At 58.3% G+C, this 25,500-nt stretch overlaps 2 protein-coding genes across 3 annotated transcripts; both read right to left on the reverse strand.

Moving 5' to 3' along the window:
* Positions 1-7,037: 7,037 nt before the first annotated feature.
* TNNT1 (troponin T1, slow skeletal type) lies at positions 7,038-21,772 on the reverse strand. The gene is made up of 14 exons (XM_047100944.1): positions 20,727-21,772; positions 18,297-18,338; positions 18,176-18,189; positions 17,967-17,993; positions 17,693-17,725; positions 16,935-16,956; positions 14,751-14,811; positions 14,355-14,471; positions 14,072-14,149; positions 12,177-12,290; positions 11,161-11,270; positions 8,496-8,586; positions 7,878-7,918; positions 7,038-7,162 (listed from the first exon to the last, which is right to left on the reverse strand). The coding sequence occupies exons 2-14, from the start codon at positions 18,326-18,328 to the stop codon at positions 7,117-7,119; spliced, it is 786 nt and encodes a 261-aa protein (XP_046956900.1). The 5' UTR covers positions 18,329-18,338; positions 20,727-21,772; the 3' UTR covers positions 7,038-7,116.
* Positions 21,773-21,876: 104 nt separating this feature from the next.
* On the reverse strand, positions 21,877-25,186 carry TNNI3 (troponin I3, cardiac type). Of its 2 annotated transcripts, none has more exons than XM_047100943.1 (8): positions 25,065-25,186; positions 24,791-24,800; positions 24,559-24,645; positions 24,112-24,153; positions 23,704-23,835; positions 23,216-23,305; positions 22,487-22,663; positions 21,877-22,032 (listed from the first exon to the last, which is right to left on the reverse strand). In XM_047100943.1, exons 1-8 carry the CDS (start codon positions 25,073-25,075, stop codon positions 21,949-21,951), a joined length of 633 nt encoding a protein of 210 aa, XP_046956899.1. In that variant the 5' UTR covers positions 25,076-25,186; the 3' UTR covers positions 21,877-21,948. The 2 variants fall into 2 exon arrangements, with proteins under 2 accessions (XP_046956899.1, XP_046956898.1); XM_047100942.1 differs by having other exon boundaries at positions 24,791-24,803.
* Between the last annotated feature and the right edge of the window lie 314 nt (positions 25,187-25,500).

Here is a 25,500-nt window from a genome sequence, read left to right on the forward strand (position 1 = left end):
CGCGCCGCCCGCCCGCCGGTAAGCGAGCGAGCGACCGCCGAGCGCCTAGCCCCGAGCCGCCGCCGCCACCGCCGCCACCGCCGCCCGCCCGCCGGGGGCCGCCGGGAACTGCCGCTGGCCCCGAGCCGCCCGAGGATCTGCCTGCCCCCGCCCGGCGCGTCGACGTCACACGCCGCCCTGGGGCGCGCTGGGAAATGGAGTCCGTGAGCCGAAGTTGCTAATGGCAACCTTCGGGCCTCGCTCAGCCCCGAGGCACGCTGGGAAGTCCGCAGCTCCCGGGCAGCTGATGTAGGGGAGGGTCCCGGGAGCGCCGGGAAGCGGGGTCTCCGGGCTGGAGGCGCGCCCCGGGGTGTGCTGGGAAACGCAGGGACCAGTGGCACGGGGCACGGGAGTCGGAAAAGATATAACGCTCATTTTGCCAGCTAATTCTTTGTGGGCTCTTTGGTCTGCTTGCTTCAACTGGAAATAGGAAGACAAGGACGTTTGTCTTCTGTCCGCAGTCCTTACGCCCAGCGCCCAGAATGGAGCCTAATAGAACGCGACCGGAGACAGTTTCTGCATGAATGAATTACCATTAATTCATTAATTCCCGACCAGCACGCCCCGCAACCCAGAACGCCCGCGGGACAATTCTGCCTTCATGGGTGACCGCCCAGGTCATGCAGGGAGATAAAATCTGTAGCCAGAGGTCACGGCCTTCGGTCCACAGCCCTAGCGCACGCCGGGAGGTGTAGTCCTCAGGGCCAGGCCTCTAGTGACACGGAGGGTCCTAGGCAGAGCCCCAAACGTCGCCAATGACCAGGCTCAAGGGGAAGAGAAGCCCAAAGTCCCTTACAGTAACCCCTGGGTTACATCCGGGAAAGGAGCCCAAGGGGCGGGGTCCACAAGGACGCCCGTCCTTCTCGCGCTCGCACGGTGGGAAATGTAGTCCAGGCTCTACATCCTTGCATGTCATGCTGGGATTTGTAGTCCTGGGTGAGGCGTTCCACGTAGCACTTTCAAAGCAAGAAATAATCTTCACCTTAAGTGTCCTGTACCTAAATCCTGGATGGGAAAGATGCAGACACTTCGAGATCGGAAGAAAGACCCGTACAAATCGTACAGAAAGGTGCTGAAATCTGGATAGATTTTTTTCCCCAAGGGATGTTGGAGTTACCCACCCACTCCAAAGTCCTCGGCCCTGTAGGAAGACATAAACTACAAATCCCATGAGGTCTGCGGAACGCTGGCGGTAGAAATAAAGGGAATAGGTGTCCCGGTGGTTCTTGGGATGTGTAGTCCCTGAACTCGCACGCTTCCCACAGTTGTACACACCCATCCTCCTTCTGCAGGGGGCTTAAAAGACAAGCAGTAAATCAGCCCTACAGTTGTTACGTGTGGGTGTGTATGTGTGTGTACTGCGACACATTATAGCCTTGTGTTTTTGCGATCCTGTGTGTGCCAAGGTGCATGCTGTTTATAAGGACTCGTGTGTATTATGTCTGTAAGTGTTCATATAAATATGCCTGTAAAGTTTTGTGACTGCGGTTGTTTCTCTGGGGTATCTGCTCAACCCACACAACGAGGTGTGAGACGTGTTCCCACCATCAGCTCAATTAGCAATCTTTACACTGTCTGTTGTATTTAGGCTCCAGCCTCTATTTTAAAATTCTCTTCTGCTGCAATGGTGAAGAATTCCAGCTCTGATCTAGGCAAACAAGTGGGCACTTGTTTCTGCCCACTTCCCAGCTGCGGGGTCTGGGGCTAATCTCTGCCTCCTGGGGTTGTTGAGTGTGTACATGTGATATCTGGTAGGTTTCAGACGTTGGCTGTGTCTACCTTCATAGGCACTCGTTGAAGTTCTCTTCTTCCCTTTGCTTTTCGGTGGTGAAGGTTTTTTCACTTCCCAGGCCTGCTGTTGGCTCTCAAGGCTAACACTGGAATTCAAATGCTTAACCTTAGAAGTACAGCCCCCCCCCCCCCTTGCTGGTGAAAATAACATCAGCAAGATAAGAAGAAGATGTTCCCTGCAATGGCAGAAAAAACAGACGCTGGTCTGCGTCATAAAGATGGTCCAGATAAAGGAATAAACTAAAGTATCAGGTTTACTCTGTTGTCCAGTGTGAAAACAGGACTGAGCATTTATGATATTTTAAAACTGTCCTTGGCAGAGTTATTTGCACAGAGGAAACTTTTAAATTTAAGGGAGAAATGTGCTGTGAAAGATACTGCGTAGCTGACCTTCTTGTGACTATCAGCACATCTCCTGGGCCCTCAAACTCACACCAACAGGAAGGAGGCTTTGTATTTGTTAACTATGCCAAGAATGGTGTTCTCCCAAATATCATCCTCAGATGTGGGCACAGGGAGAAGCCCTTCCCTTGCAGGGAGTGTCGGGGACCAAAATGAGTACAGAGGAGGGATTTTGCCCCAATGTGTAGAACCACGTTTTCCAGATCTGGTAACATATGATCTCTTTTCCTACCCGATGACTTCCATGTGCTTGATTCTCTTTCTCCTCTTTTCCTCATGGGAATGTTTGTCTGAATTGTTATTATTACAATTCCCTGCGCCTTCCCCATTGCGGATTCGTTAGGGAGGGAGGAACTGTGTATGTGGTTTACAGGATGTCAAACCAGTGGGAGGCACACCCAAGCCTGACTGAAGGGGCTGGTCTGACCCCAAGAACCCGATCTGACCACCAAGACCCTGGGCTTTTGTCCTTGGGGAGTGGGTCAGTGTGTTCCATGTCCAGGATCTGTATATGTTGGGTTGGGTAGTCAGAGGAGTGGAGCATGTCAGAGCCAGCTAATTGCCTGCCCATAATTCTGTCTCCTCCTCAAAAATAGAGCACTGGTTGGGGCACCTGGGTGGCTCAGTTAAGCTTCCAAGTTTGGCTCAGGTCATGATCTCACGGTTCGTGGGTTCAAGCCCCACATTGGGCTCTGTGCTGAGAGCTCAGAGCCTGGAGCCTGCTTCGGATTCTGTCTCCCTCTCTCTCTCTCTCTCTGCCCCTCCCCTGCTCACACATTGGCTGTCTCTTTCTCAAAAATAAATAAACATTAAAAAAAAAAACAAGGGGCGCCTGGGTGGCGCAGTCGGTTAAGCGTCCGACTTCAGCCAGGTCACGATCTCGCGGTCCGTGAGTTCGAGCCCCGCGTCAGGCTCTGGGCTGATGGCTCAGAGCCTGGAGCCTGTTTCCGATTCTGTGTCTCCCTCTCTCTCTGCCCCTCGCCCGTTCATGCTCTGTCTCTCTCTGTCCCAAAAATAAATAAACGTTGAAAAAAAAAATTTTTTTTAAATAAAAAACAAAAAAACAAAACAGAACGCTGGTTTTATTTGAAGTAGCAAAACACCCAGCTAGCTAAAGGGCAAGCCAGAGACCTAACCTTCTTTGCAATTAGGAGAGGCCAATAAGATGGGATTGAACATTGCTGGGTGGGGCTTCCAGAAAGGCTCTAGAAAGGGTTTTGGTTAGCTGAGAGGTGCACCTTTCTGGCCCTCGGCTTTCTGCTGTCTTCCCTTCCTGGACGCGGATGTAACAGCTAGAGCTCCAAAAAATCATGCTGTGACCACAGTGTGACCTCGTGGACAGAAGCAGAGCAGAAAAGCAGAAGGAGTCTCAATTCTTTTTTTTTTAAATTTTTTTTTTAACGTTTTTATTTATTTTTGGGACAGAGAGAGACAGAGCATGAACGGGGGAGGGGCAGAGAGAGAGGGAGACACAGAATCGGAAACAGGCTCCAGGCTCTGAGCCATCAGCCCAGAGCCCGACGCGGGGCTCGAACTCACGGACCGCGAGATCGTGACCTGGCTGAAGTCGGACGCTTAACCGACTGCGCCACCCAGGCGCCCCAGGAGTCTCAATTCTTGATGGCACTTTGGACCTGCCTTTCCTGCCCAGGACTGCCTACCTCCTTCCCTTAGGCCGTGTGGGAGGAAAGCAACCCCCCAATTCACCAGAACCAGTGTTATTTTGTGTCTCCCTTACCAGCAGCCAAACATAACTCCTAAATGACATTGTTGGCGTAGTGCTGGCATCATGATGGGAAGGGATCTGAGTCAAGTGCAGAAATGTGAAGAGGCATTCACAGGATGACCGTGAAATAAACAGAATTCTGGGAGCATGAGATTAGGCTGAAACGCATGAAAGAAAACCACATATGTCCCTCCTTAGAGACCTCCAGGGGCGCCTGGGTAGTATCCGACCAGCTTAGGTCATGATCTCATGGTTCGTGGGTTCGAGCTCCACGTCAGGCTCTGTGCTGACAGCTCAGAGCCTGGAGCCTGCTTTGGATTCTCTGTGTGTGTGTGTGTGTGTGTGTGTGTGTGTCTCAAAAATAAACATTAAAAAAAAGTATATAGAAAGACAATTATTTTAAAAAGAGAGAGAGGCCTCCATAAGAGACCACATGGAGAGAGGTCCCAGCCACCCCAAACGGGGCCACCCTAAGCCAACCATTCCCACTGAGCCAGCAGAAGACCGTGGATGCACCAGCAAAAATCCCAGACAAGAGGCGTGCCTCCATGGCCCAGTTGGTTAAGCGTCCAGCTCTTGATTTTGACTCACGTCATGATCTCACGGTTTGTGAGTTCGAGCCCGTCAGGCTCTGTGCTGACAGGCTGCTGCGTGCTGTGTGGATAGAGAAAGTGGTTTCACTAATGCACCATGTGGGGGAGGGTAGAGACTTAGATGTCCCGTATTATTCGTTTTCCCCTTCTTTCACATCATAATAGAACTGCGGATTCAAAAAAAAAAATTGGTAATGTTTATTTATTTTTGAAAGAGAGAGAGAGGGAGGGAGACAGAGTGCAGGTGGGGGAGGGGAAGAGAGAGGGAGACACAGAATCCGAAGCAGGCTCCAGGCTCTGAGCTGTCAGCACCGAGCCTGATGCGGGGCTCGAACTCACAAACTGTGAGATCATGACCTGAGTTGAAGTCAGACGCTTAACCAACTGAACCACCCAGGCGCCCCAAGAACTGCTGATTTTTTTTTTAAGTTTATTTATTTTGAGAGAAGAGTACAAGTGGAGGAGGGCCAGAGAGAGAGGGAGAGAGAATCCCAAGCAGGCTCTGCACTGACAGCGGGGAGCCTGATGCAGGGCTCGGGGTCATGAACCTTGAGATCATGACCTGAGCCGAAACCAAGAGTCGGAGGCTTAACCGACGGAGCCCCCCAGGCACCCCTGGAACTGCTGATTTTAAGTTGGGCTTAACAGTCCAGTGAGGACAAGCAAACGGCTACAGACACGGCAACAGAGCTAAGTTCTGCCAGGAGGAAAGAATGGGTGGGGACGTGTCTGTCTCCTGCTTTGCCCTCCACGGCTGTCTGGAACCGGAACTGGGGGAGCCATCACAAGGTCCCCGTCGACTCAAGCCCCCAGGACGAAAAGGCCACAGGCCCCGGGGGGGCTTAAACAGAAACCATTCACTTCTCACCGTTCTGGAGGCTGGAAGTCTGGGTCAGGGTGACTGTGCGGTCGAGTTCTGGTGACAGCCTGTCACCTCCGTGCTGTGTCCTCAGATGGTGGAGAGACAGTGGTCTGGTCTCTTCGAGTACTCACAAGGACACTAATCCCATGACAGGACCTCCACCCTCATGACCTCATGGAAACTTGGTTACCTCTCAAAGACCCCACCTTCCACAAACCATCACACTGGGGATTAGGGCTTCAACCCACGGATTTTGTGGGGACATATCAGCTATGTGTGCGGCATCAGCCATCTTCCCCAAGCCACTGATATTTGGGATTCGGGGGCCCAGAACCCAGGCCCCTATGTGCTCAGGAATGTGTGCCCATCCTAAAGGTCACAAAGGTGGGCACTGCTTTGTCACTAAGAGCGGATCCCTCTCCAGTGAGCAACTTGAAAATTGTTTTGTTTGGGTTGGTTTTGCATTTTAAAATTCAGATATAGATCAGTTAAGCGTCCGACTCTTGATTTCAGCTCAGGTCATGATCTCATGGTTTGTGAGTTCGAGCCCCGTGTTGGGCTCTGCGCTGACAGTGTGGAGCCTGCTTGGGATTCTTTCTCTCTGTCTCTCTGCCTCTCCCCTGTTCACTCTCTCTCCCTCAAAATAAGGAAACTTAAGTAAACATAATGAATAAAGTAAATATAAGTAAATAAGGAAAATAAGGAAACTTAAAAAAAACTTTAAAGAAACATAAAAATAGGGGTGTCTGGGTGGCTCAGTTGGTTAAGCGACCAATTTCAGCTCAGGTCGTGATGTCGCAGTTCATGGGTTCAAGCCCCGCGTCTGGCTCCGTGCTGACAGCTCGGAGCCTGGGGCCTGCTTCGGATTCTGTGTCTCCCCCTCTGTCTGCCCCTCCCCTGCTCATGCTCTCAAAAATAAATAAATATTTTTAAAAATCATAAAAATAAAAAAATAGAAATAAATAATTTTTTTTTTAACTGTATAGCTCAGGGGCTTTTTATATTCACAAGCTGGTGTGTGATACCATCATCACTAAGGCATTTCCACCCCCCTCCCCCTCCCTCCCCGCCCCCGGAGAATTACGACTCCCCTCCCCCAGCCCCTGTAACCCACTCATCTACTTCCTGCCTCCGTGGATTTGCCCTCTGCACAAGTCATACAAATGAAATCACACAACCTGTGGCCTCTTGTGTCTGGCTTCCTTCACCCAGCGTCCCGTTTCTGAGACTGGTCCACACTGCAGCCGGTGTCAGGACCTCCTCCCGGTTTATGGCTGAATAAGACGCCTGAGCATGCGTTCCTCGGTGGCTGGACATTCGCATGTGTCTCCACCTTCTGGCTGTTGTAATGTTGCTGCCGACATTTGTGCACAGTGTGTGTGTGCGTGTGTGCGTGTACGAACGTATGTTTTCAGTTCCCTCGGGCAGACCCCTGGGAGTAGAATGACTGGGTCATCCGTTAACCGTGTTTAGCCTCTCCAGGACCTGCCAGAGTGGTTCCCACACGCTGTGTGACATTCCCACCAGCAGGGGGGAGGCTCCACCTTGACACCTCACCCTATGGAGTGTTGTAAGTCAAGGGGACCGGAAGGGCTGGCTGCGGGGTAATAACGATAGAACTCGGTGTCTGTAAGCGGAGCATTTATTTCAAACCGCAGAGACGGGACAGGTCCTCCCAGGGCTCGGGCTCCAGCCCCAGGGCCTCACTTCCAGCGGCCTCCAACGCGGCCCTTCCCTGCCCCCTTCCGGCTGTAGGAGAAGAGAGAGGGGCGTCAGGCAGGACGGGCTCCCCCAGCGTCAGAGCTGGGCCCTGCCCGCCATTCAGGAAGGCCCTCCCCCCCCCCAAAAAAAATCCGGCTCTCCCTGCCCAGAGGAAGGGGCAGGCAAATGCGGCTTGATGGCATAAGGCCGGCTCCCCCCGACCTGAGGGAATTGATGTCCGTGGGTGCGCTCGGGGTGTCCCTGTGGAAGCTGATAAATGTTTAGCAGGACGGGCTGGGGGAAGGGAGGGACGGGTGAGTGAGCGTGGGTAGCACGCAAGATGGGTCGAGGCCGGCGGGAAGGACGCAGACGGTGGGAGGCATGGAGAGAGGAACCGAGAGCCGGAGAAAAGGAGGCTAGGGACACGGAAATAGTCACGGCCGTTACAGCGGTTACAGGCACTCAGGGCGGGCCGCCCGGGGCACCGCAGGTTTCGATCGGCTTCCCCGGCCTGCCCCCACCACGGGCCGGGCCGGGAGCACCGACCCCTGCCCCTGCGACAGCCCGGTGCGCTCCAGCCATCGTCCACCCTCCCTGGGGGCAAGATGGCCTGCCCCACTTGACGACCCGGAGAAGAACACACAGAGAGAAAGGGACAGATGCCAAGAGGGGTTCGAGGCACTGGAGGGGAGCCACCGGGAAGGAAAGAGGAACCCCAGGGTCGGAGCAGGGGCGTGGGGCTCAGCGGCCCAGGCACACTTACAACTTCTGGGCGTGGCTGATGCGGTTGTACAGCACATTGATCTGCAAGGGGAGAGGGGGGGATGTTGGGGCGGGGGCACGCCCGCCCACCACGCCCGCCCACCCCTGCTCCGCGCCAGACACGCACGCACGCCCCTGCCCTGCACCAAACACGCCCACCCGCCCCTGCCCTGCGCGGGACACGCATGCATGCACGCACGCACGCCCCTGCCCTACACCAGACTGCCCCTGCCGTGCGCCAGACACGCACGCACGCCCCTGCCCTGCGCGGGACACGCCAGACACGCATGTACGCCTGCCCACCCCTGCCCTGCACCAGACACGCCCACCCGCCCCTGCCCTGCGCCAGACACGCACGCATGCACGCACGCCCCTGCCCTACACCAGACCGCCCCTGCCGTGCGCCAGACACGCACGCACGCCCCTGCCCTGCGCGGGACACGCATGCATGCACGCACACACGCCCCTGCCCTGCACCAGACACGCCCACCCGCCACTGCCCTGCGCCAGACACACACACACACACACACACACAGACCCCTGCCCTGCGTGGGACACGCACGCACGCATGCATGCCCACCCCTGCCCTGCGCTGCCCTCCGTGGGACACGGGTCTCACCTCATACTTCTGCTGCTTCAGCTTCGCCATAAGGTCAAACTTCTCGGACTCCAGCTGGTGGATCCAGTCCGACAGCTCCTGGGCCTTCTCCCTGGCAGGGGCAGAAGGGCTGTCACGCACCGGGCCAGCCCACAGCCCGGAGAGAACGGTCCAAAGCCACACGGCCAGTCTCCTCTGAGTCGGGCATTATTGGTACCATTTTGTTAAGGGGTGTGGCCAAAATATTCAAAGTGAACGGAAGAAAGGGGTTTTTAAGTCTCTGCCCCCTGTCTCCACATCCAAAAGCCATTTCCGTGAGGGAGAATAATGTCATGGTCAGGAACTCGGGCTCTGGAGTCAGGAAGCCCCGGTTCAAATCCCCTCTCTGCTCTCTTCTGGCAAGAGTGATTCCCTAGGATCCTGTTTCCCTCTCCATAAAATGTACACAAAAGTCTGTGGCTGCCTGCTCTATATCTCTTCTCCCTTTCTTCCTTAGACACAACCTTTGGCAACAGGTCCAGTTAAAAAGCTACTCTCCCAAATCTCCCTGTGCGTGAGGGTGGGGGTGACCAGTGGAGTGAAGGCAGTCATTAGGCACGGCTTCCGAGCAAGACTTTTGTGGCTCCTTCCTTGCGACTTCTTCCTGCTGCTTGGATGTGTTGGCAGGAGCTCCAGCAGCCACATTGGACTATGAGGTGATTTTGAGGATGGAAATATGGGGCTAAATGTGGCAGAGCAGAAAAACAGGAGTCTGGGTCTCCAGTGATTTTGTAGAGGTCCCATACCAGCTATGGACTACCCTAGTGTCAGATTGCTTCTCTGTGACAAAATCAGCCTCTGTATTTTAGGCTGCTATGGACAGATCTCTTTACTAGAGGCCAAACTTACCCTTTTTTTTTTTTAAGTTTATTTATTTACTTTGAGAGAGAGAGCGCACATGAGAGAGAGAGAGAGGCAGAAAGAGAGAGAGAGAGAGAGGATCCCAAGCAGACTCTGCACTGTGAGCCCAGAGCCTGAGGTGGGGCTCAAACCCATGAACTGTGAGTTCATGACCTGAGCTGAAATCAAGAATTGAATGCTTCGGGGACTGTGCTGACAGCTCAGACCCTGGAGCCTGCTTCGGATCATGTGTCTCCCTCCCTGCCCCTCCCCTGCTTGTGCTCTGTCTCTCTCTGCCTCTCTCTCTCTCTCTCTCTCTCTCTCTTAAACATAAATAAACATTAAAAAAAAAAACAAACAATTGAACATTCAACCGACTGAGCCACCCAGGCCCTGAGGCCAAGCATATTCTTAACTGACAAAAATCTGCAATAAAGCTAGTGTCACTATTCATTTGATCATTACTAGCCTTCCTGGTTTTGTCTCGCTAGCTACTGCCCTCTGCTCTGGGGCATGTTTTTATCTAGAAAAATTGTATACACCCTCAAGACCTTTATCTGACGAATACAGTTGAGATAACAGGGCCTAAATATTAGCGGACCCCAATGACGAGTGGCTGTGTGCTGGTGGACAGGGGAAGAAGAGGACAAGGGAAAAATGAACACCAACTACGTGTTATTTTATGCCCTGTGATAACGTGCTCAGAAGGCAGGGCACATGGTGAGCTGCGGGCTGGAGCCATTCAAACGCCTCCCAGAGCTGACCCCGCGAGCCGTGTCCTCACGCTGGTAGTCTGAAATCCGCATGGTGAGAGTAGTTACGTCGCAGAAATGGGCAAATGCTATAATCTGGAGTCTCTGCCCCCGGAGACCCAGCTGTGAACCAGCTACCATCACCCCATTTTATACCACAGCGAGCCCAGGGTTCAAATCCCAGCTCTCAAGCTTGCACGCTGTGCAGCCCTGGAAAGCTTACTTAACCTCTCTGTGCCTCAGGTCCCTCATCTTTAACGTGAGGATAATGATAGGATCTACCTCACAGGGTCATGAGCCCTGCAGCCATCCCCTTCACTATCGTCGCCTCACCGACCTTTCCCAGGCGGACCAGGTAGGCTGTGTCCTCCTAGCCTCATTTTTACCAGTAAGGAAAGTGAGGCTCAGAGAAATTACCTAACGTGCCTAAGATCACTCAGCAGTGAGCGGTGGAGCGGGCACTGAGCGCTGAGCACGGACATCAGAGGCTGAGTTCCAGACCCCATCGCTGTGCAGCCCCCGGGGCGGTGGGGGTTCCTGGCTGTATGAGCCACGTCCCAGGCCAGAGTACATCAGCACAAATGACGCCCCCGGAGGAAAAGTCCTCCGCAGCCTTCCCTCTGATGGCTTATCATGAGATGTGGGCTGTCCGTGAACGGGAGGTGAAGGGGGAGGCACAGTCTGGTGGGGCAGAGACGTGGCCGGAAAGTTCTCACCGGCACGTCTGGCTTCGATTCAGAGAAAAGACGGGGCCTTCCTAACTTTCCACAGGACATCAATGAGTCAACATAATCTCCTAAATTTGGGGCAGTTATTTCGTCTGGCCTTATTACCTCCCAGGCTCCACAGGTCACGGTACCCACAAAAAGTGGGTCCTATACCAGTGGCATGTTTCACAGGGAAGACAGCAAGGGGCCCAGAGAGGGGGAGACACTTGCCCGAAAGTCACACAGCACGAGGGCTCAGACCCGGGCTTCTGCCCTCCCAGAGCTGGTCCCCTTATCTCCCTGTCTTAAAACAAGCCCGTCCCACGCTGAGGCCCCCAGGACACCTACCGGAGTTGGTCTTCTCCCATGTGGTCGATGTTCAGAGGCTTCTTACGCTCAGACAGGATGCGTAGTTTCATCTCCCGGCCTGTCTGGCGCTTACCACGCTTTTGCTCTGCCTGAGGGTACAGAAGGGGAGGTACTCAACTGTGGGACAGATCAGAACACAGGGGGCTGAGCTCCTCGCCACCTGTCCCTACACCCAGGAATCCGGGCCCATGGCCCCTCCTCCCTCAGACCCAGGAGTCCAGACCTCCACCCCCCTCCTCCCTCAGACCCAGGAGTCCTGACCCCCAGCCCCTCCTCCCTCAGACCCAGGAGTCCAGGCCCCCAGCCCCTCCTCCTTCAGACCCAGGACCCAGACCCCCAGCCCCTCCTCCCTCAGACCAGGCCTCAGGTCCCCAGCCCCTCCTCCCTCAGACCCAGGAGTCCAGACCCCCAGCCCCTCCTCCCTCAGACCCTGGAGTCCTGACCCCCAGCCCCTCCTCCCTCAGACCAGGCCTCAGGTCCCCAGCCCCTCCTCCCTCAGACCCAGGAGTCCAGGCCCACAGCCCCTCCTCCCTCAGACCCAGGAGTCCAGACCCCCAGACCCTCCTCCCTCAGATGAGGGAGTCCTGACCCCCAGCCCCTCCTCCCTCAGACCCTCCTCCCTCAGGCCCCTCAGCCCCTCCTCCCTCAGACCAGGAGTCCAGACCCCCAGCCCCTCCTCCCTCAGACCCAGGATTTCAGACCCCAGCCCCTCCCCGCTCAGACCCAGGAGTCCAGGCCCCAGGCCCCTCCTCCCTCAGACCCAGGAGTCCAGGCCTCCACCCCCCTCCTCCCTCAGACCCAGGACCCAGACCCCCAGCCCCTCCTCCCTCAGACCAGGCCTCAGGTCCCCAGCCCCTCCTCCCTCAGACCCAAAAATCTGGGCCCCCAGCCTCCTCCTCCTCCCTCAGACCTCCCCTATCAGGAACCAGAAGTCCAGGCCCCCAGCCCCTCCTCCCTGGGAATGTAGACCTTAGGTCCCAGGGGACTGAACTCACCTTGACCAGGTAACCCCCAAAATGGGCTCCCATGTTGGATAGCACCTTCTTCTTTTTGGCATCATCCTCAGCCCGCTTCTTGGCCTCTTCTTCCTCCTTCCGCATTTTCTCCTCCTAAGGGAAGAAAGGGGTTGACCCCAAGGCCACCCTCTGGGGGGAGGGGTCTGAGATTCCGGTGGGGGGGGGGGCTCAGGTGTGAGCTGATGGAAGCAGCAATCAACCAGACCCAAGGCACGGGACAAAGTCAAGGTCAGGAAAGGCAAAAATGCAGGCATTCTGCTCGTGGCCCTTCCGGGCCCGGCTCTGTGACCACCTGGGCTCTGTGACCACCTGCGGCTCTGTGACCACCTGTGAGTCCCTTTCCTCTCTGGTCCTTAATATCCCTCAAGCAAGAATTAAAATGCAAGGGATGGGCCTGCTTGTTTTCTACATTCCTGTAGCCTGAAGGCCGATGGTGAGCGTTGCTGTGTGGCCTCAGTGCAGATACTCACCCTCTCTGGGCCTTCATCTCCCTTATTCTCAGGAGACAAGAATGTCTCAGAGGATGAAGGAGGGTAACTGGTGACGGGGCGGGGGGCTTGGGGCACTAGAAGGGGCTGAATGGCCTCGAGCCTGAGGAAGGGGTTCTGGAACGTCTAGTGACGGCATCCCCACGTTTCAGAAAGCCTGCGCCGCGTGCCCCAGAAACGGTGGCTTGCAGACCAACCCCTCTGCCCCCTGGAAGTGCTGGTGAGGTGGGCACGATGGGTTTTTGCAGGCCCCACCTGAATCAGTGTCCTCCTGCTGCTGTAATTGGCAAACTGAGGGGCTTAAACCAGCAAAAGCTTATCACCTCACAGCTCCGCGGGTCAGAAGTCTGAAATGGGTCTTACGGGCTAAAACCAAGGAGTGAAGAGGGCCGGTTCCTTCTGGGGGCTCCCGGGGAGAATCTACTCCCTTGCCCTTGCTTCTAGGCACCGCATGCAACCCTTGGCTCCTGGCCCCTTCCTCCCTCTGCAAAGCTAGCAGGACGGTATCTTCAAGTATCTCTGACTCTGACCCTACGGTCTCCCTGTTGTAAGGACCTTTGTGATAACACGAGGCCGATCTGGATAATTCAGAATCATCTCCCACCTCAACGTCCTTAACTCGATCGCACCTGCAAAGTCCCTTTTGCCATGCCAGGTACCATATTCACAGACTCTGGGAATTGGGACATGAACATCTTTGGGAGACCAGTATCTTGCCGACCATGTCAGTCTACCACCAATCTTTGAAAGTGGTTCAGGCGGGCCACTCCTTGATTCCAAGTCAGGTCGTGCCTCCAAGGCCCTACACCAACGGGAATATTCTAACCAGGGGCCTACCACTAGCCAGCAATTTGCTCCAAGACGGACAGGTGACCCGTCTGAACGCACCCCAGGATCACGCAGAAGACAGACAAAAGAGTTTGAGCCCAAGTAGCTGGTGGTCATTTGTCACCCCTGCCTGAGAACGGGGTGTCCAGTAGGGTGACCAACAACTCCGTTCGCCTCGGTCTGATGGGATACGGGATTTTCAGGGCGCCGACCAGGAAAGTCCCAGGCAAACCCAGGATGAGCTCACCACCCGCAATGTCCATAGAAAGGTGAGCCCGGGGGATGGGAAGAGAAGAGCTGGGAGAGTTTGCTTAAGTTCCTTGATCCAGCCACACCTGAAGCAAGTCACACTCTACACTTGTCTAGTTATGTGAGCCAATAAAATTCTCTTTCTGCTGAACCCAGTTTGGGCTGGGGTTTCTGCCCCTTCCAACCGACAGACCCTTGAATAACACAGCACAAGGGCTCTCTCAGGACCGCAGACAGTATCATGACTGGGAAATAGAGCAACCAGCTGAAGAAGTACATTTGGTCTCCCAGGGGAGGGGAGGCACCCACCGCCAGCTTAGCCTGACGCTCGCGCTCCTTCTCGGTTCTGAAGCGCTGTTGCTCAGCTCTCTCTGCCCGGCGCCGCTCCTGGAGGAGAGAGCAAAATGAGGGGGTGTAGGAACCCCCACCCCTCCCCCCCCCCGCAAAGGAGGTCAAGAGCAGAGATGAGCTAGTTTGCGTGCGACCACCGACTTAGGCAAGCGCCCAAAGATTCGGCCTCGGGCCTGCCCTGGACCCCAAGGAAGGCCCCGGGGGAGGGAGGGGTTGGCCGCACCCCAGTCGCCCCACTCACAATGCGCTCTTTCAGCGCTATGAGCTCCTCTTCCTCCTTCTTCCGCTGCTCAAAATGCACGTCAATGAGCGTCTGCAGCTCCAGCAGATCCTTCTCCATGCGCTTCCGGTGGATGTCCTACGGCACGGAGGGTGCGGGCCCCCGTCATTCCCGGGCAGGGCAGGGGAGGAGGCACCCGCCTGCGGGCACCTCTGAGCCACGTCGCGGGCGGGGCCCCCTGCCGGCCGGGACGGGCTTGGACAGTCTGGAGAACCAGGGGCTCTTTCGCGATGTTTCCAGCAGGTGGCACTAGCGGCCCACTCGGTTCATCAGGCGGCCTCCCAAAGGGAGCGGGACCCGGCGCCTCTTCCCAATTTGCACAAAAGCGCCCTGGGGACCGGATGTCCAGGTACTTACATCGAAGTCCACACGTTCCCCTTCTGGGATCTTCGGGGGAATCAGCGGAGGGACCACAGGCCTGTCGGGCGGAAAGGGGGGAAAACTGGGGCTCCCGGGCTGCGCCGACCAGCAGGTGGCAGCCACGCGCGGTTCGGAGCACCAGGCAGGTGGCTGGCTCGTCCGAATCCAGATTCCGTGGGCTTGCCAGTGAAATTTCCAAAACTTGCCTCCAGCAAACGCATGTAAAATAGTTCACTAATAACGTTTCCTACCGATTACGTGTTCAGATGATGAAATTTCAGATATAATGGGTTGAATTAAAAAAATGCTGTTAAGATGAATTTTACCCGTTTTGTGTTACTTTTTAAGACGTGGCTTGTAAAAAATATATAGTTACAGACGCGGCTTGCGTTGTATTCGTACAGGGCGGTGCATTGGGGGCGGAGCGTGGTCAGCCCTCCATCCGGCTTTAATCGGAATTCTCGCCTCTGTTTTATTTTTTTTTTCATGTTTTTATTTATTTTTGAGACAGAGCATGAGCAGGGGAGGGGCAGAGAGGGAGGGGGACACAGAATCCAAAGCAGGCTCCAGGCTGTCAGCACAGAGCCCGACTCGGGGCTCGAACTCACGGAGTGTTCTATCATGACCTGAGCTGAAGTCGGACGCTTAACCGACTGAGCCACCCAGTCGCCCCTCTCCTCTGGTTTTTAAGACAGCACGTTCACCTGATTTCTTCCCGCTCCTCTGAAGGGAGCTCTTCTGTGAGCTTTGCCCTTTTATTCATCCACGGGACACTCTCATGACCCGTGTCCCTCACTTCCGTGACTTTGATTATCATTAATTATGGGGGATTCACCGACTCCGTCTCCAGCCTGGACTCGCTTCTAAGTCCCAGACTCAGGTTAACAGGAGCCTCCTGAACATTTCCCGCTTTCTCACATGTCACGCCCTCGCTGAACTCATCGACTTCCCCAAGACCGAGTGGGGTTCCCAGCCCAGACCCCAGACCGTGGTCTTTACCTCCTCCCTCCCTTCGCCCCAATGGCAAGTCCTGACCCCTTTGCCTGGCAATCTCCCCAGTCTGTTCCCTCCTTTCCACCCCTTGCTCCCTGCCCCAGCTCAGGCCTCAGTCCTTCTCACCAGAACCTTCCTGCCAGCCTCCTCCCGGCCTCCCATTCTCCAGCTGTCCACCTTCGGTTCCTCGTCTTTCATGACTTTAGAGGGGCATTTCTAACACCCAGATCGCATCCTTAAGACAAAGTCCAAGCAACTCAGCATTCAAAGCCCTTCTCCATCCGGCCCCAGTCAACTCCTCCAGCAACTTCTCTCCTCCCTCACAGACACATTTCACGGTTCCCTGGCTAAGCCATGTGCCTTTGTACCCCTGGGCCTTTCATGTGCTGTTCCCTCTGCCTGCAATGCCCTTCCCCTGAGGCCTTCCCTCCTCCTGAAGCACACCTATGATCTCTTGCTCCCCCTTACTCTCTCACTCAGGTCTGTCTCCTCTACTCAAAACCCCTCCAGGACTCCCCAGGGCCCCCTGGCCTTCAGGGCCCCGCCCCTTCTTGCCCTCCACACTCCAGCCACAATGGAATTGGTGTCACTGCCCAAACCAACCCAGAGAACTCTGCTTCTAAGTTATTTCTTATGCTTGCGTTGCTGCCTCCTTGCGTCTCCAAGCTTGGGCCCCGATGTCACTTCCTCCAGGACCCTCTGTCCCCATGAGCTTTCATGGCCTCCACAGAGCTGCCTAGTTTGGAACCTCATCATCAGAATGAGCTGTGTCTGTGTCGGTTCCCTGAAAGCCTGGCCTAGATCCAGCCGCCACACCCTGCAGGCTTTCTCACCTACAATACCCCTCCGGCCTCCTTCAGCTAGTGAACTCTTCATCCCTCAGGACTGAGGCATCACCTCCCCTGGGAAGCCTTCCCTGACTACCTAGGGCAAACATAGGGCCCTCTTCTGTGCTACCATCACTGTAACGGGGTCTGTTGCCCCAACAGAGCAGACAGGGTCTGACTTGCCCAACACCACGGGAAGGTCTCTGGAACGTGTGCTGAAAGAAGGAAGCCCTGTCCTTTCCCGTTTCAATTGCCCCAGCTCCTTTCCTGCTTCCCCCCCCCCCACCCTATCTCTGGTGGGGCACACATTAAGGAGGATAAGATTGGGACGCCCCCCACCTCCACCCTCCTAGGATCTCACCTTGGTTTGGGCCGCTCCTCTTCTAATGGGGAAACACAAAGAGATAATTAACAAGAGTTCATAGGGGCCGGCCTGACACGCCCAGAGAGGGAACACCCCCCTCCAAGCTATGGCCCCCAGGAGCAGCTCTAGGGGAGAGGCATGAGTGGGGGGCAAGAGGGGGTAAGGAAATCAGGGTGGCCGTAAAGGAGGAAGAGGGTCACACGCATCAGATATACATTCAGAACTGGTGTGGGGATCCCCCCCACAGGGGTCCAAACCCCCAGACCTTCCTCCTATCACCTCCTATCACCTGCTCAGCTCCCTCCCCCGCACCCCCCTCCCCCGCATTAAGACCTAGCACTGCAGGGTGTCCCCAGCCCCTCCCCCTTGGGGACACAGGAATCCCGGGCTCCCAGTAATAGCCTCTTCTGCAACTCGGGCCCCAACCTTTGAATGTATATGGAGGAAAAAAATAACAGACAGGGTCGGGGGCGAAGATGGGCGGGAGGGGGAGGGTGCCTGTCCGCAAACATCCAACCCTTCTACAAGTATTCCTCCAGGTTGGGGAAGAAGGCTTGGGTGTCGGTCCCTTTAAGAAGGAAGGGAAAGGGTTAAAGCCTCAGCGAGGCCATTTCCCTTCGTGGACACCAGAGGGCGCGCGAGCTCTCCGGGGCTTAAAGGACCGGGCCTGGGCGGGTTACGCGGGGCGCGGGGGTTCCTCGCGGGGGTCAGGGCCCGAGGAAATCGGTCTCGGCAAGCGAAGCAGCCGCGGTTACCTCGCTCTGCCACCGGCTCCGGCTCCTCGGCGGCTGGGAGGAGGCAGGGGGGAGGGGGAGAGGGGAGAAGCGAGGATGGGGGAGCGAGGGGGAGCGGCCGCGCCGGGGGGTGGGGGGCAGAGAGGAAAGAGAGGGGAGAGGCTGTTAAAGGACCTGAAGCCGGGGCGGTCGGGAGCCCCGTCCCCGCCGGCCTCTGCCCTGCCCAGCGCCCCCTCCCCACCCGGCCCCGCGGGGCAGCCCTCGAGGCTGCAGCCCCGCGGAGTCCAGGCCTCACCTTCCTCCTCCTCCTCCGCAGCCTCCTCTGCAGGTAGGGGTGGGGGCAGAGAAAGCAGGGTTAGGAGCCCTCGGGCCCGCGCAAGGCGCCGGAACCCCGGAGGGTGGGCGTGGGGGCGGTGGGTGACCCCGCCTGTCCTCTCGCCTCCCGCCTCCCGCCTCCCGCCTGCGTGTCCCCAGGCCACCAAGGCCGGCCCACTCCCCACTCACCTTCGGGCTGCTCCCTGAGGGCAGGGATGGGAGGAAAGAGCGAGAGGGACGGTTAGACGTCTTGCAGGTGGGAGAATGTTCCCACATCTCCACGCCCCCAGCCCTCCCGCCTGCCACTCACTCCTCATATTCCTGCTCCTCGGTGTCAGACATCCTGTGTGACCTGAGGACCACAAAACGCGGCAGTGAGCTGGGGTCCCGATGGAGGAGGGGCTGAGGGCCTGGACTCCTGGTCTGAGGGAGGAGGTCCTGGGAGGTCAGGACTCCTAGTTCTGAGGAAGGAGGGGCTGGGGTTCAGGACTCCTGGGTCTGAGGGAGGAGGGACTGGGGGCCTGGGGCCTGGTCTGAGGGAAGAGGGACTGGGGGTCAGGACTCCTAGGTCTGAAGGAGGAGGGGCTGGGGTTCAGGACTCCTGGGTCTGAGGGAGGAGGGGCTGGGGGTCTGGACTCCCGGGTCTGAGGGAGGAGGGGCTGGGGGCCTGGACTCCTGGGTCTGAGGGAGGAGGGGTTTGGGGCCTGGGGCCTGGGGCCTGGTCTGAGGGAAGAGGGACTGGGGGTCAGGACTCCTAGGTCTGAAGGAGGAGGGGCTGGGGTTCAGGACTCCTGGGTCTGAGGAAGGAGGGGCTGGGGTTCAGGACTCCCGGGTCTGAGGGAGGAGGGGCTGGGGGCCTGGACTCCTGGGTCTGAGGGAGGAGGGGTTTGGGGCCTGGGGCCTGGGGCCTGGTCTGAGGGAAGAGGGACTGGGGGTCAGAACTCCTAGGTCTGAGGGAGGAGGGGCTGGGGCTCAGGACTCCTGGGTCTGAGGGAGGAGGGGCTGGGGGCCTGGACTCCTGGGTCTGAGGGAGGAGGGGTTTGGGGCCTGGGGCCTGGTCTGAGGGAAGAGGGGCTGGGGGCCTGGACTCCTGGGTCTTAGGGAGGAAAGGCTGGGATCTGGACTCCTGGGTCTGAGGGAGGAGGGGCTTGGGGCCTGGGGCCTGGTCTGAGGGAGGAGGTCCTGGGGGTCAGGACTCCTAGGTCTGAAGGAAGAGGGGCTGGGGGGCAGTACTCCTGACTGGGGGCCTGGACTCCTGGGTCTGAAGGAGGTGGGGCTGGGGGCCTGGACTATTGGGTCTGAGGGAGGAGGGGACTGGGGGCCTGGGTCTGAGGGAGGAGGGGCTGGGTGTAGCTGGGCTCTTAGGTCTGACGGAAGAGGGGCAGGGAGGGGGGCGGCAGGGGGCCTGGACTCTTGGGTCTGAGGAAGGAGGGGCCGGGGGCCCTGACGGGGAAAGGGCTTTTTGCGGTGTGGTCGGGCACAGCCCCAAAGCCACCACTCCTGCCCCTCCACCACCACAGCTGTCCTCTTTTGTCTTATGACATGTCCATGGGAACCCGATCTGAGCTGGGATTAGGAGAAGGTATTTGGGAAGGGACTGTGGCCTGAAGACAATAGCTGTCCCACCTCCAAAGGCTATTTCGGGGGGATGTCGTAGATGGTGAAATAGAGGACATTTCCTAAGAAGGGATTCAAGGGGGGAGGCTCCTGGGAGACTTAGTCACACCCGCTCCCTCCCACCCCTCCCCCTCCCCCCTGGCTGGTTACCTTCCCACCTGTCCCCTCCTTTCCCCACTGCCCACAGCCTAGGAGGAGGCAGGACGGGACAAGAGCAGCCCCGTCCACAGACCTCATCCTGACCCCTACAGGGACACCACCCCGACTTTGAGGTCCTCCAGGCTCCACAGTACCCAGGTTAAGAGCATCCCTAAATCCTGATACCCGCAGATCCTGAGACCCCAATTTACGACGTCGTCCCTGGTTTCTGGGGACACGCAAGTCCTCATGTCTCCAGATGCCGAGACCCCAGACTGTGGGCTCAGACTTCCTCAGATCCTGACGCCTGAGGTCTTAACACCTAAGTTCTGAAGCCTCAGCATCCTGAGACCCCCAATTCCTGAATCCCCAGAGTCTGAGGCCCCCAGTCCTGACATTCAGATTGTCTAATATCCAAGCCCAGATACCCCCCAATTTCTGAGATTCCCTCAGACTCAGACCTCCCAGGTCTGAAGGTGTGCTCCTCGGGGACGCCCCAATCTCGGCACCCCCAGACTCTGTAATTCCCAAGTCCTAATACTCCATCCTAGGTCCCCATAAGGGCTGAGCTTCCCAAATTCTCAAGCCTTTATTTGGTGCCCCCTCCACCTCCGTGGCTCCTCTCCACACCCCTCGCGTTTCCCTCCCGTCCCCTCCTCCAAGTACAAAGTCCCTGGAGACAGCAGGACCGTTACCTAAGGCTGGGTCTGCAGGAGCGGAGAACGGCGGCGGGGCAGAGCCTGGCTGACCGAGCTGAAGCACCCCTGGGTTTATAGCTGAGGCTCAGCCCCGCCTCCCAGGGGACAGGGAGGGGGAGGAATTCCTTTCTCCAACTGGGAGTCCCAGCTCTGGGGCGGCCCTGCCCCCACTCGGGCTCCACATTTAGGATCCTGGCTCCTCCCGGCTGCTTGGGGACCCCTCCACCCCATCAGCACCGCCCTGATCCCAGGCTGGGTCAGGTGACCCCGACCTCTGGGCTCCCCACCTCCCGTACAGCACGCCGCATTCTCTGCTTTGGAGTCCCTGGGCTCAGCACACAGTAGGTCCTTGGAGAATAGTTATTGACAAAAGGGGGACCGTGGGGCGCTTTCCCCCTTGTGGTTTCTGTCTCTGGGCCTCCACCTCTCTGACACTGTCTGCCTCTCCTTTGTCCCTGTGACTCTCCGCCTGTGGGTCTGTCTTTCCCTCTGTCTCTGTCCATCTCTCTGTCTCCCCCTCCCCACCCCCACCCCTTTGTCTGCCACCAGGATTCCACCCCGGTGACAACAGGCGCTAAAGCGGGGAAGCAGGTGTGGGTGGGGGGAGGGGAGAGGGTGTGGTGTCAGGCCCGCACCACCTCACACTCCCCCACCTCCGTCTGACACTGATCTGTTTTGGTGTTCCTCCCTCCCCCCCCTCCTTTCCCTGCCAAGCCGTGACCTTGAACTCTAGGGGAGCCAGCCCCGAGGGCGGGATTCCTCACCCCTCCTGCCTCCCCGTGTCTCTGTCTCTCACTGTCTGCCATCTCTGTTTCTATTTCTGTGACTTTCTCGGAGGGGGGGGGGGGGGAGGGTCTCTTTGGGTCTGTTCCAGGCTCTCCCGGGAGCTTTCTGCGTCTCTGCGGTTTTCACTCTGCACGTCTCCCCATGCATTTTTGTCTCCACATTTCTGCGGGTGTCTCGGCCAATCTGCGTCTCTCGGTATCTGTCTGCTGGCGTCCGTCTGCGACCCCGTTTCTGTCTCTGTCTGGCTCTGTATCCGTGTGTCTTTCTAGCTCTTCCCGGGGGGTCTGTGTCTCTGCCCTTCCCCCTACCTGGGCCCCCTTTTTGTCTCTTTCCATGGCCTCTGTGTTTCCTTGTGTACATCTGCCTCTCCACTTCCCCTTTCTTTGCAGATCTTTCTAGGAATGGCTGTCTCGTCCCCCTCTCTTTGGGTCTCTGGCTCTCTCTGGGCCTGTGACTCAGTCTCTCTGTGTCTCTGTGCGTGTCTCTCTCTGGGCCTTGGTCGGGGCATCTCCGTGCACCCCCATTCTCACTCCCAGAGGAGCTGCGAATGCCCGCACGGCCCCTGGCCACCCGTGCTGTGTGGTGTGGCTTCTCCGCCTCCCTCACGCCACAGCCCCCGCCCCGGTAGCGGTAGCAGAGGTGCAGCCACTCTTAGCTCAGAGAGAAGCTTTATTCCTCAGGGACGCCTTCTGCCTTCAGGGCCAGGGCGGCGGGGCAGCCAGCTCAGCCCTCAAACTTTTTCTTGCGGCCCTCCATGCCACTCAGCGCGTCGATGTTTTTCCGCCAGTCTCCCACCTCCCGGTTTTCCTGGAGGGGTGGGTTCAGAGGTGAGGGGCTCTCAAGTATCCTCCGCCCACCCTCCAGCCTCTCCTTGGGATGTCCAGCCCGGGATCTGGTTCTGGAACACTCCTTGTCCCCTCAGGCAGTCCGTTCAACCCCCCCCCCCCATCCTGTCTCCCTCAGGCACTTCTAGCCTCCTTGCTTGCCGGTTACTTCCTGTTACACCCTGCGGCTTCCCTTCTTGTCTCCCGCGTGCTCTGTTCTTCTCTCTATTCCTCTCTAGTGGGGACTTCCTGTTGTAGACCTCAGGCGCATTTTGACTCCTCGCTACTTCCTTTCTCCACGGTGCCTGTTGAGGCTCCCTGGCCAGATTCTTCCCCCCATAACCCAAGTACCATCTGTCCTGAGCTTAGGCCCCAGGAGTGCTCCCCCCACACCCTCTCCTCTGAGCACCCCCTTTCCTGGCCCTAGCCGCACTCACCTTCTCTGTGTCCTCCTTCTTCACCTGCTTGAGGTGGGCCCGCAGGTCTAAGGACTCCTTAGCCCTAGTGCCCAGCAGTGCCTGCATCATGGCATCCGCAGAGATCCTCACCCTCCGCAGGGTGGGCCGCTTAAACTTGCCCCGAAGGTCAAAGATCTTCTGGGTCAGATCTGCGATCTGGGGGCAGCCATCAGGGGAGTGGAGACTTGCCCTCCTCCGGTCCCCCCCCGCCCCCAGCCCCACTCTCGCACCCTACACCTCCCTCCTATCTCCCTCCAGGCCTCATCCAGGCTCTCCCTCCCTCAGCTCCCACCGCCTTCAGGAAAACATCCAAGCTCCTCATCCAGGAACTGGCAGCCCTCCCGGATCTGCCCAGCCTCATCTCTGAAAAACACTGACACTTCCTGGCCCAGGTGCACGCATCCCACAAAATTCCCTGTGCCACGCGTGAGCTCGCTCATCAACCCTCCGCGCTCCGGCGACACATTTCCGAGAACACGTCTTCTGTTTTCCCACCTCCTGGCTGCTGCATGCTGTCCCCTCTGCCTGGAACAGCCTTCCCTAACCGCTTTGTACTCATTCTTCTGCTCCTGTCTGCCAGGCCCACAGAGCTGACCCGGGTCTCTCGGTGTCTGCCACCACAAGCAGCTGCAAGAGATCCGGCTGAGACCACAGCCCCAGGCACCACACCCTACCCTGGAAGGAAGGAGACTGCCCAATGCCTCCCACCTCCGTGATGTTCTTGGTGACTTTTGCCTCCACGTCGTATCTCTCTTCATCCACTTTGTCCACGCGGGCGTGGAGTTGTCGGCACAAGTCCTGGTCAAGGAATGTGGTGTATGTGGTGGTGCTGGGGGGGAGGGGTGTGTCCCGATTCCTGCATCTGAGGGAGGAGGGGCCGGGGGCCTGGACATCAGATCCTGCAGGAGTAGTTTGAAGCCCGACTCTGGAGCGGTTGGAACAAAGGGTGCTAGGAGCCAGGGGTCCCGAGAATCTGACGGAATCGGGGCTGGAGAAATCAACCTCTGGCTTTTGGGACTTGTAGGCAGCTGCGGGCCGTATTTCTGAACTCCTGAGAGGAAGGATTGGGAGACTGGACCCCAAGGTCCCGAGCAGAAGTGGGGGATAGTGACTAGACCTGTGAGTCGTCCCAAGGACGCAGGACGGGACACTAGGAACCTCGGATCCCGGGCCGGGCCGGAGTCCCCGAGGAGTACCTGCAGCTCCGCGAAGCCCAGCCCGGCCAACTCCAGAGGCTGGCACCGCGTGCTCAGAGCGCGCCCCTTCTCTCCGCGCCGCTCCTCCGCCTCGCGCTCAAGCTCCTGCTTCGCGATCTGCAGCATCAGGGTCTGCGGAGGGGAGGCCGGGGACCGCAGCCCGTCCGGGGCAGCGCATGAGGGCCGTGCGGTACCGGGAAAGCCGCGCCGGCCAAGTCGGCCCACCAGTCCCCAGCTAGGACGGTCTTCTGGAGACACGCCCCTCCGGGGCCTGTCCATCATTCCAAGGCCCCGCCCCCTCGTGGGGCTCCCCACCACACGGCCACGCCCACCCATACAAGCACGACTCTCCAGCCCTGCTCGCCCCCCGCGAGGACACCGAGGCGCCCTCTCCAGGCCTATCCTCACCTTCAGCTGCAGTTTCCTCGAGGCGGAAATCTTGGACTTTTTCTGCCGGGGTGAGACGGAGCAAGGAGCAATCAAGGCGGGGAGGCGAAGACGGGCGGTGAGAGGGGCCTCACGGCCGCTCCCTCAAGCCCCGCCCAGATTCGGCCCGCCTCCAACGCCTGCCCTGAATCTACCGGAGGCCACGCCCCTTAGTCCCCTCCACCAATCCGAACTTCCGACTGATTAGGCACCGCCCCCTACGCCCTAAGCAATCGCAGTTCCCTTGGGCAACGGAACTCCGCCCATACGCAGCTTTCACCGATCCGAGCCAGGCCCTCGGCAAAACTCCGCCCCCGAGGTGCCCCATCCGCCTTGGCTCCGCCCACTACCGGAGCCCCGCCCCTCCTTCCCCAGGTTCAGACAGCCTCGGCGGACTCTGAGCCCAGACTCGTGGAGCTCGGCGCTCACCTTGGCGTGCGGCTCCGTGGCGTACGCACGGTAGTTAGCGGAGGACCGGCGTCGGACCGGGGCCGGCGCGGGAGGCGGGCAGCCCGCCTGCGGTTGGGGGAACGGAGCCGCGTCACCGCCGGATTCCCCAGCCCCCCTGCACAAGGTCTCCTGGGGCTGCAGCCTCCCGCCCCAGGTCCCGCCCTGCTGCTCCCTCCCTTGCCGGGCGCCTCCCGCCCGAGTCTGCTCTCACCGCATCGTTGCTGCTGGAGGAAGAGAGACCGGGAGCGAGGGGTTAACATGGGCCTGTGTCCTGTCCTGCCAGCCCAACAGCTCCCCCGTCCTCGGGTCCTAGGAGGTCTGATTCCCAAACTTCCGTCGTACAGACACCCGGGAGTCCTGTCTCCACCTCCCCTCTCAGGCCGTGTGCCCAGCCTCGCAGGTCTCAACCTCTCAGGACCCCGGGAGATCGCCCCACCTCTCGCCGCCTCGGACCTTGGGATTCCGGGTTACCAGGCTGCACTCACTTGTCCGTCATGCTGAGACTCAGGCCAGGGCTTGCAGGAGGCAGAGAAGGGGCAAGAGGGGCTTGGAGGGTCAGTAAGGAGGCGTCCGGGGTGACCTTGAAGGCCCCGGGGACTTTGGTCTCCTCCGGCCTGCCCAAGCTTCCCGGAGGACACTGAGATAAAGGGCGAGAACTGAGACTAAATATACTGCTGCGCCTCCTCCCCCTGCCCAGGATGCGAGATAACTGGGGCGCGTGAGGGGTGGGGTGGGCCATGCTCCAGCTGGATCACCCTTCCACCTTGGCGGCCTGGGGATCCAGCCCCCTCCTCCTTCCGACCTAGGAGTCCAGGCCTCCAGCCCCTCCTCCCCCAGACCCAGGAGTCCAGGCCCCCAGCCCCTCCTCCCTCAGACCCAGGAGCCCAGACCCCCAGCCCCCTCCTCCCCCAGACCCAGGAG

The sequence above is a fragment of the Lynx rufus genome, unplaced genomic scaffold, assembly GCF_022079265.1.
Source record: "Lynx rufus isolate CCGP_SWC_20201006 ecotype Redwood Valley unplaced genomic scaffold, mLynRuf1.p SCAF_54, whole genome shotgun sequence".
NCBI lineage: Eukaryota > Metazoa > Chordata > Mammalia > Carnivora > Felidae > Lynx > Lynx rufus.

What these genes read in the sequence shown, in the direction of transcription:
- TNNT1 (XM_047100944.1), bottom strand. Translation starts at nt 18,328, where the DNA reads ATGTCTGACACCGAGGAGCAGGAATATGAGGA. An exon ending in TGCGGAGGAGGAGGAGGAAG is followed by an intron (nt 17,726 to 17,966) that starts GTGAGGCCTGGA and finishes GCCTCCTCCCAG; the next exon opens with CCGCCGAGGAGCCGGAGCCG. An exon ending in ATGGGAGAAGACCAACTCCG is followed by an intron (nt 8,587 to 11,160) that starts GTAGGTGTCCTG and finishes TGCCCCTGCCAG; the next exon opens with GGAGAAGGCCCAGGAGCTGT.
- TNNI3 (XM_047100942.1), bottom strand. An exon ending in TCACCAAGAACATCACGGAG is followed by an intron (nt 22,664 to 23,215) that starts GTGGGAGGCATT and finishes GGCTGCCCCCAG; the next exon opens with ATCGCAGATCTGACCCAGAA. An exon ending in AGAAGGAGGACACAGAGAAG is followed by an intron (nt 22,033 to 22,486) that starts GTGAGTGCGGCT and finishes CCACCCCTCCAG; the next exon opens with GAAAACCGGGAGGTGGGAGA.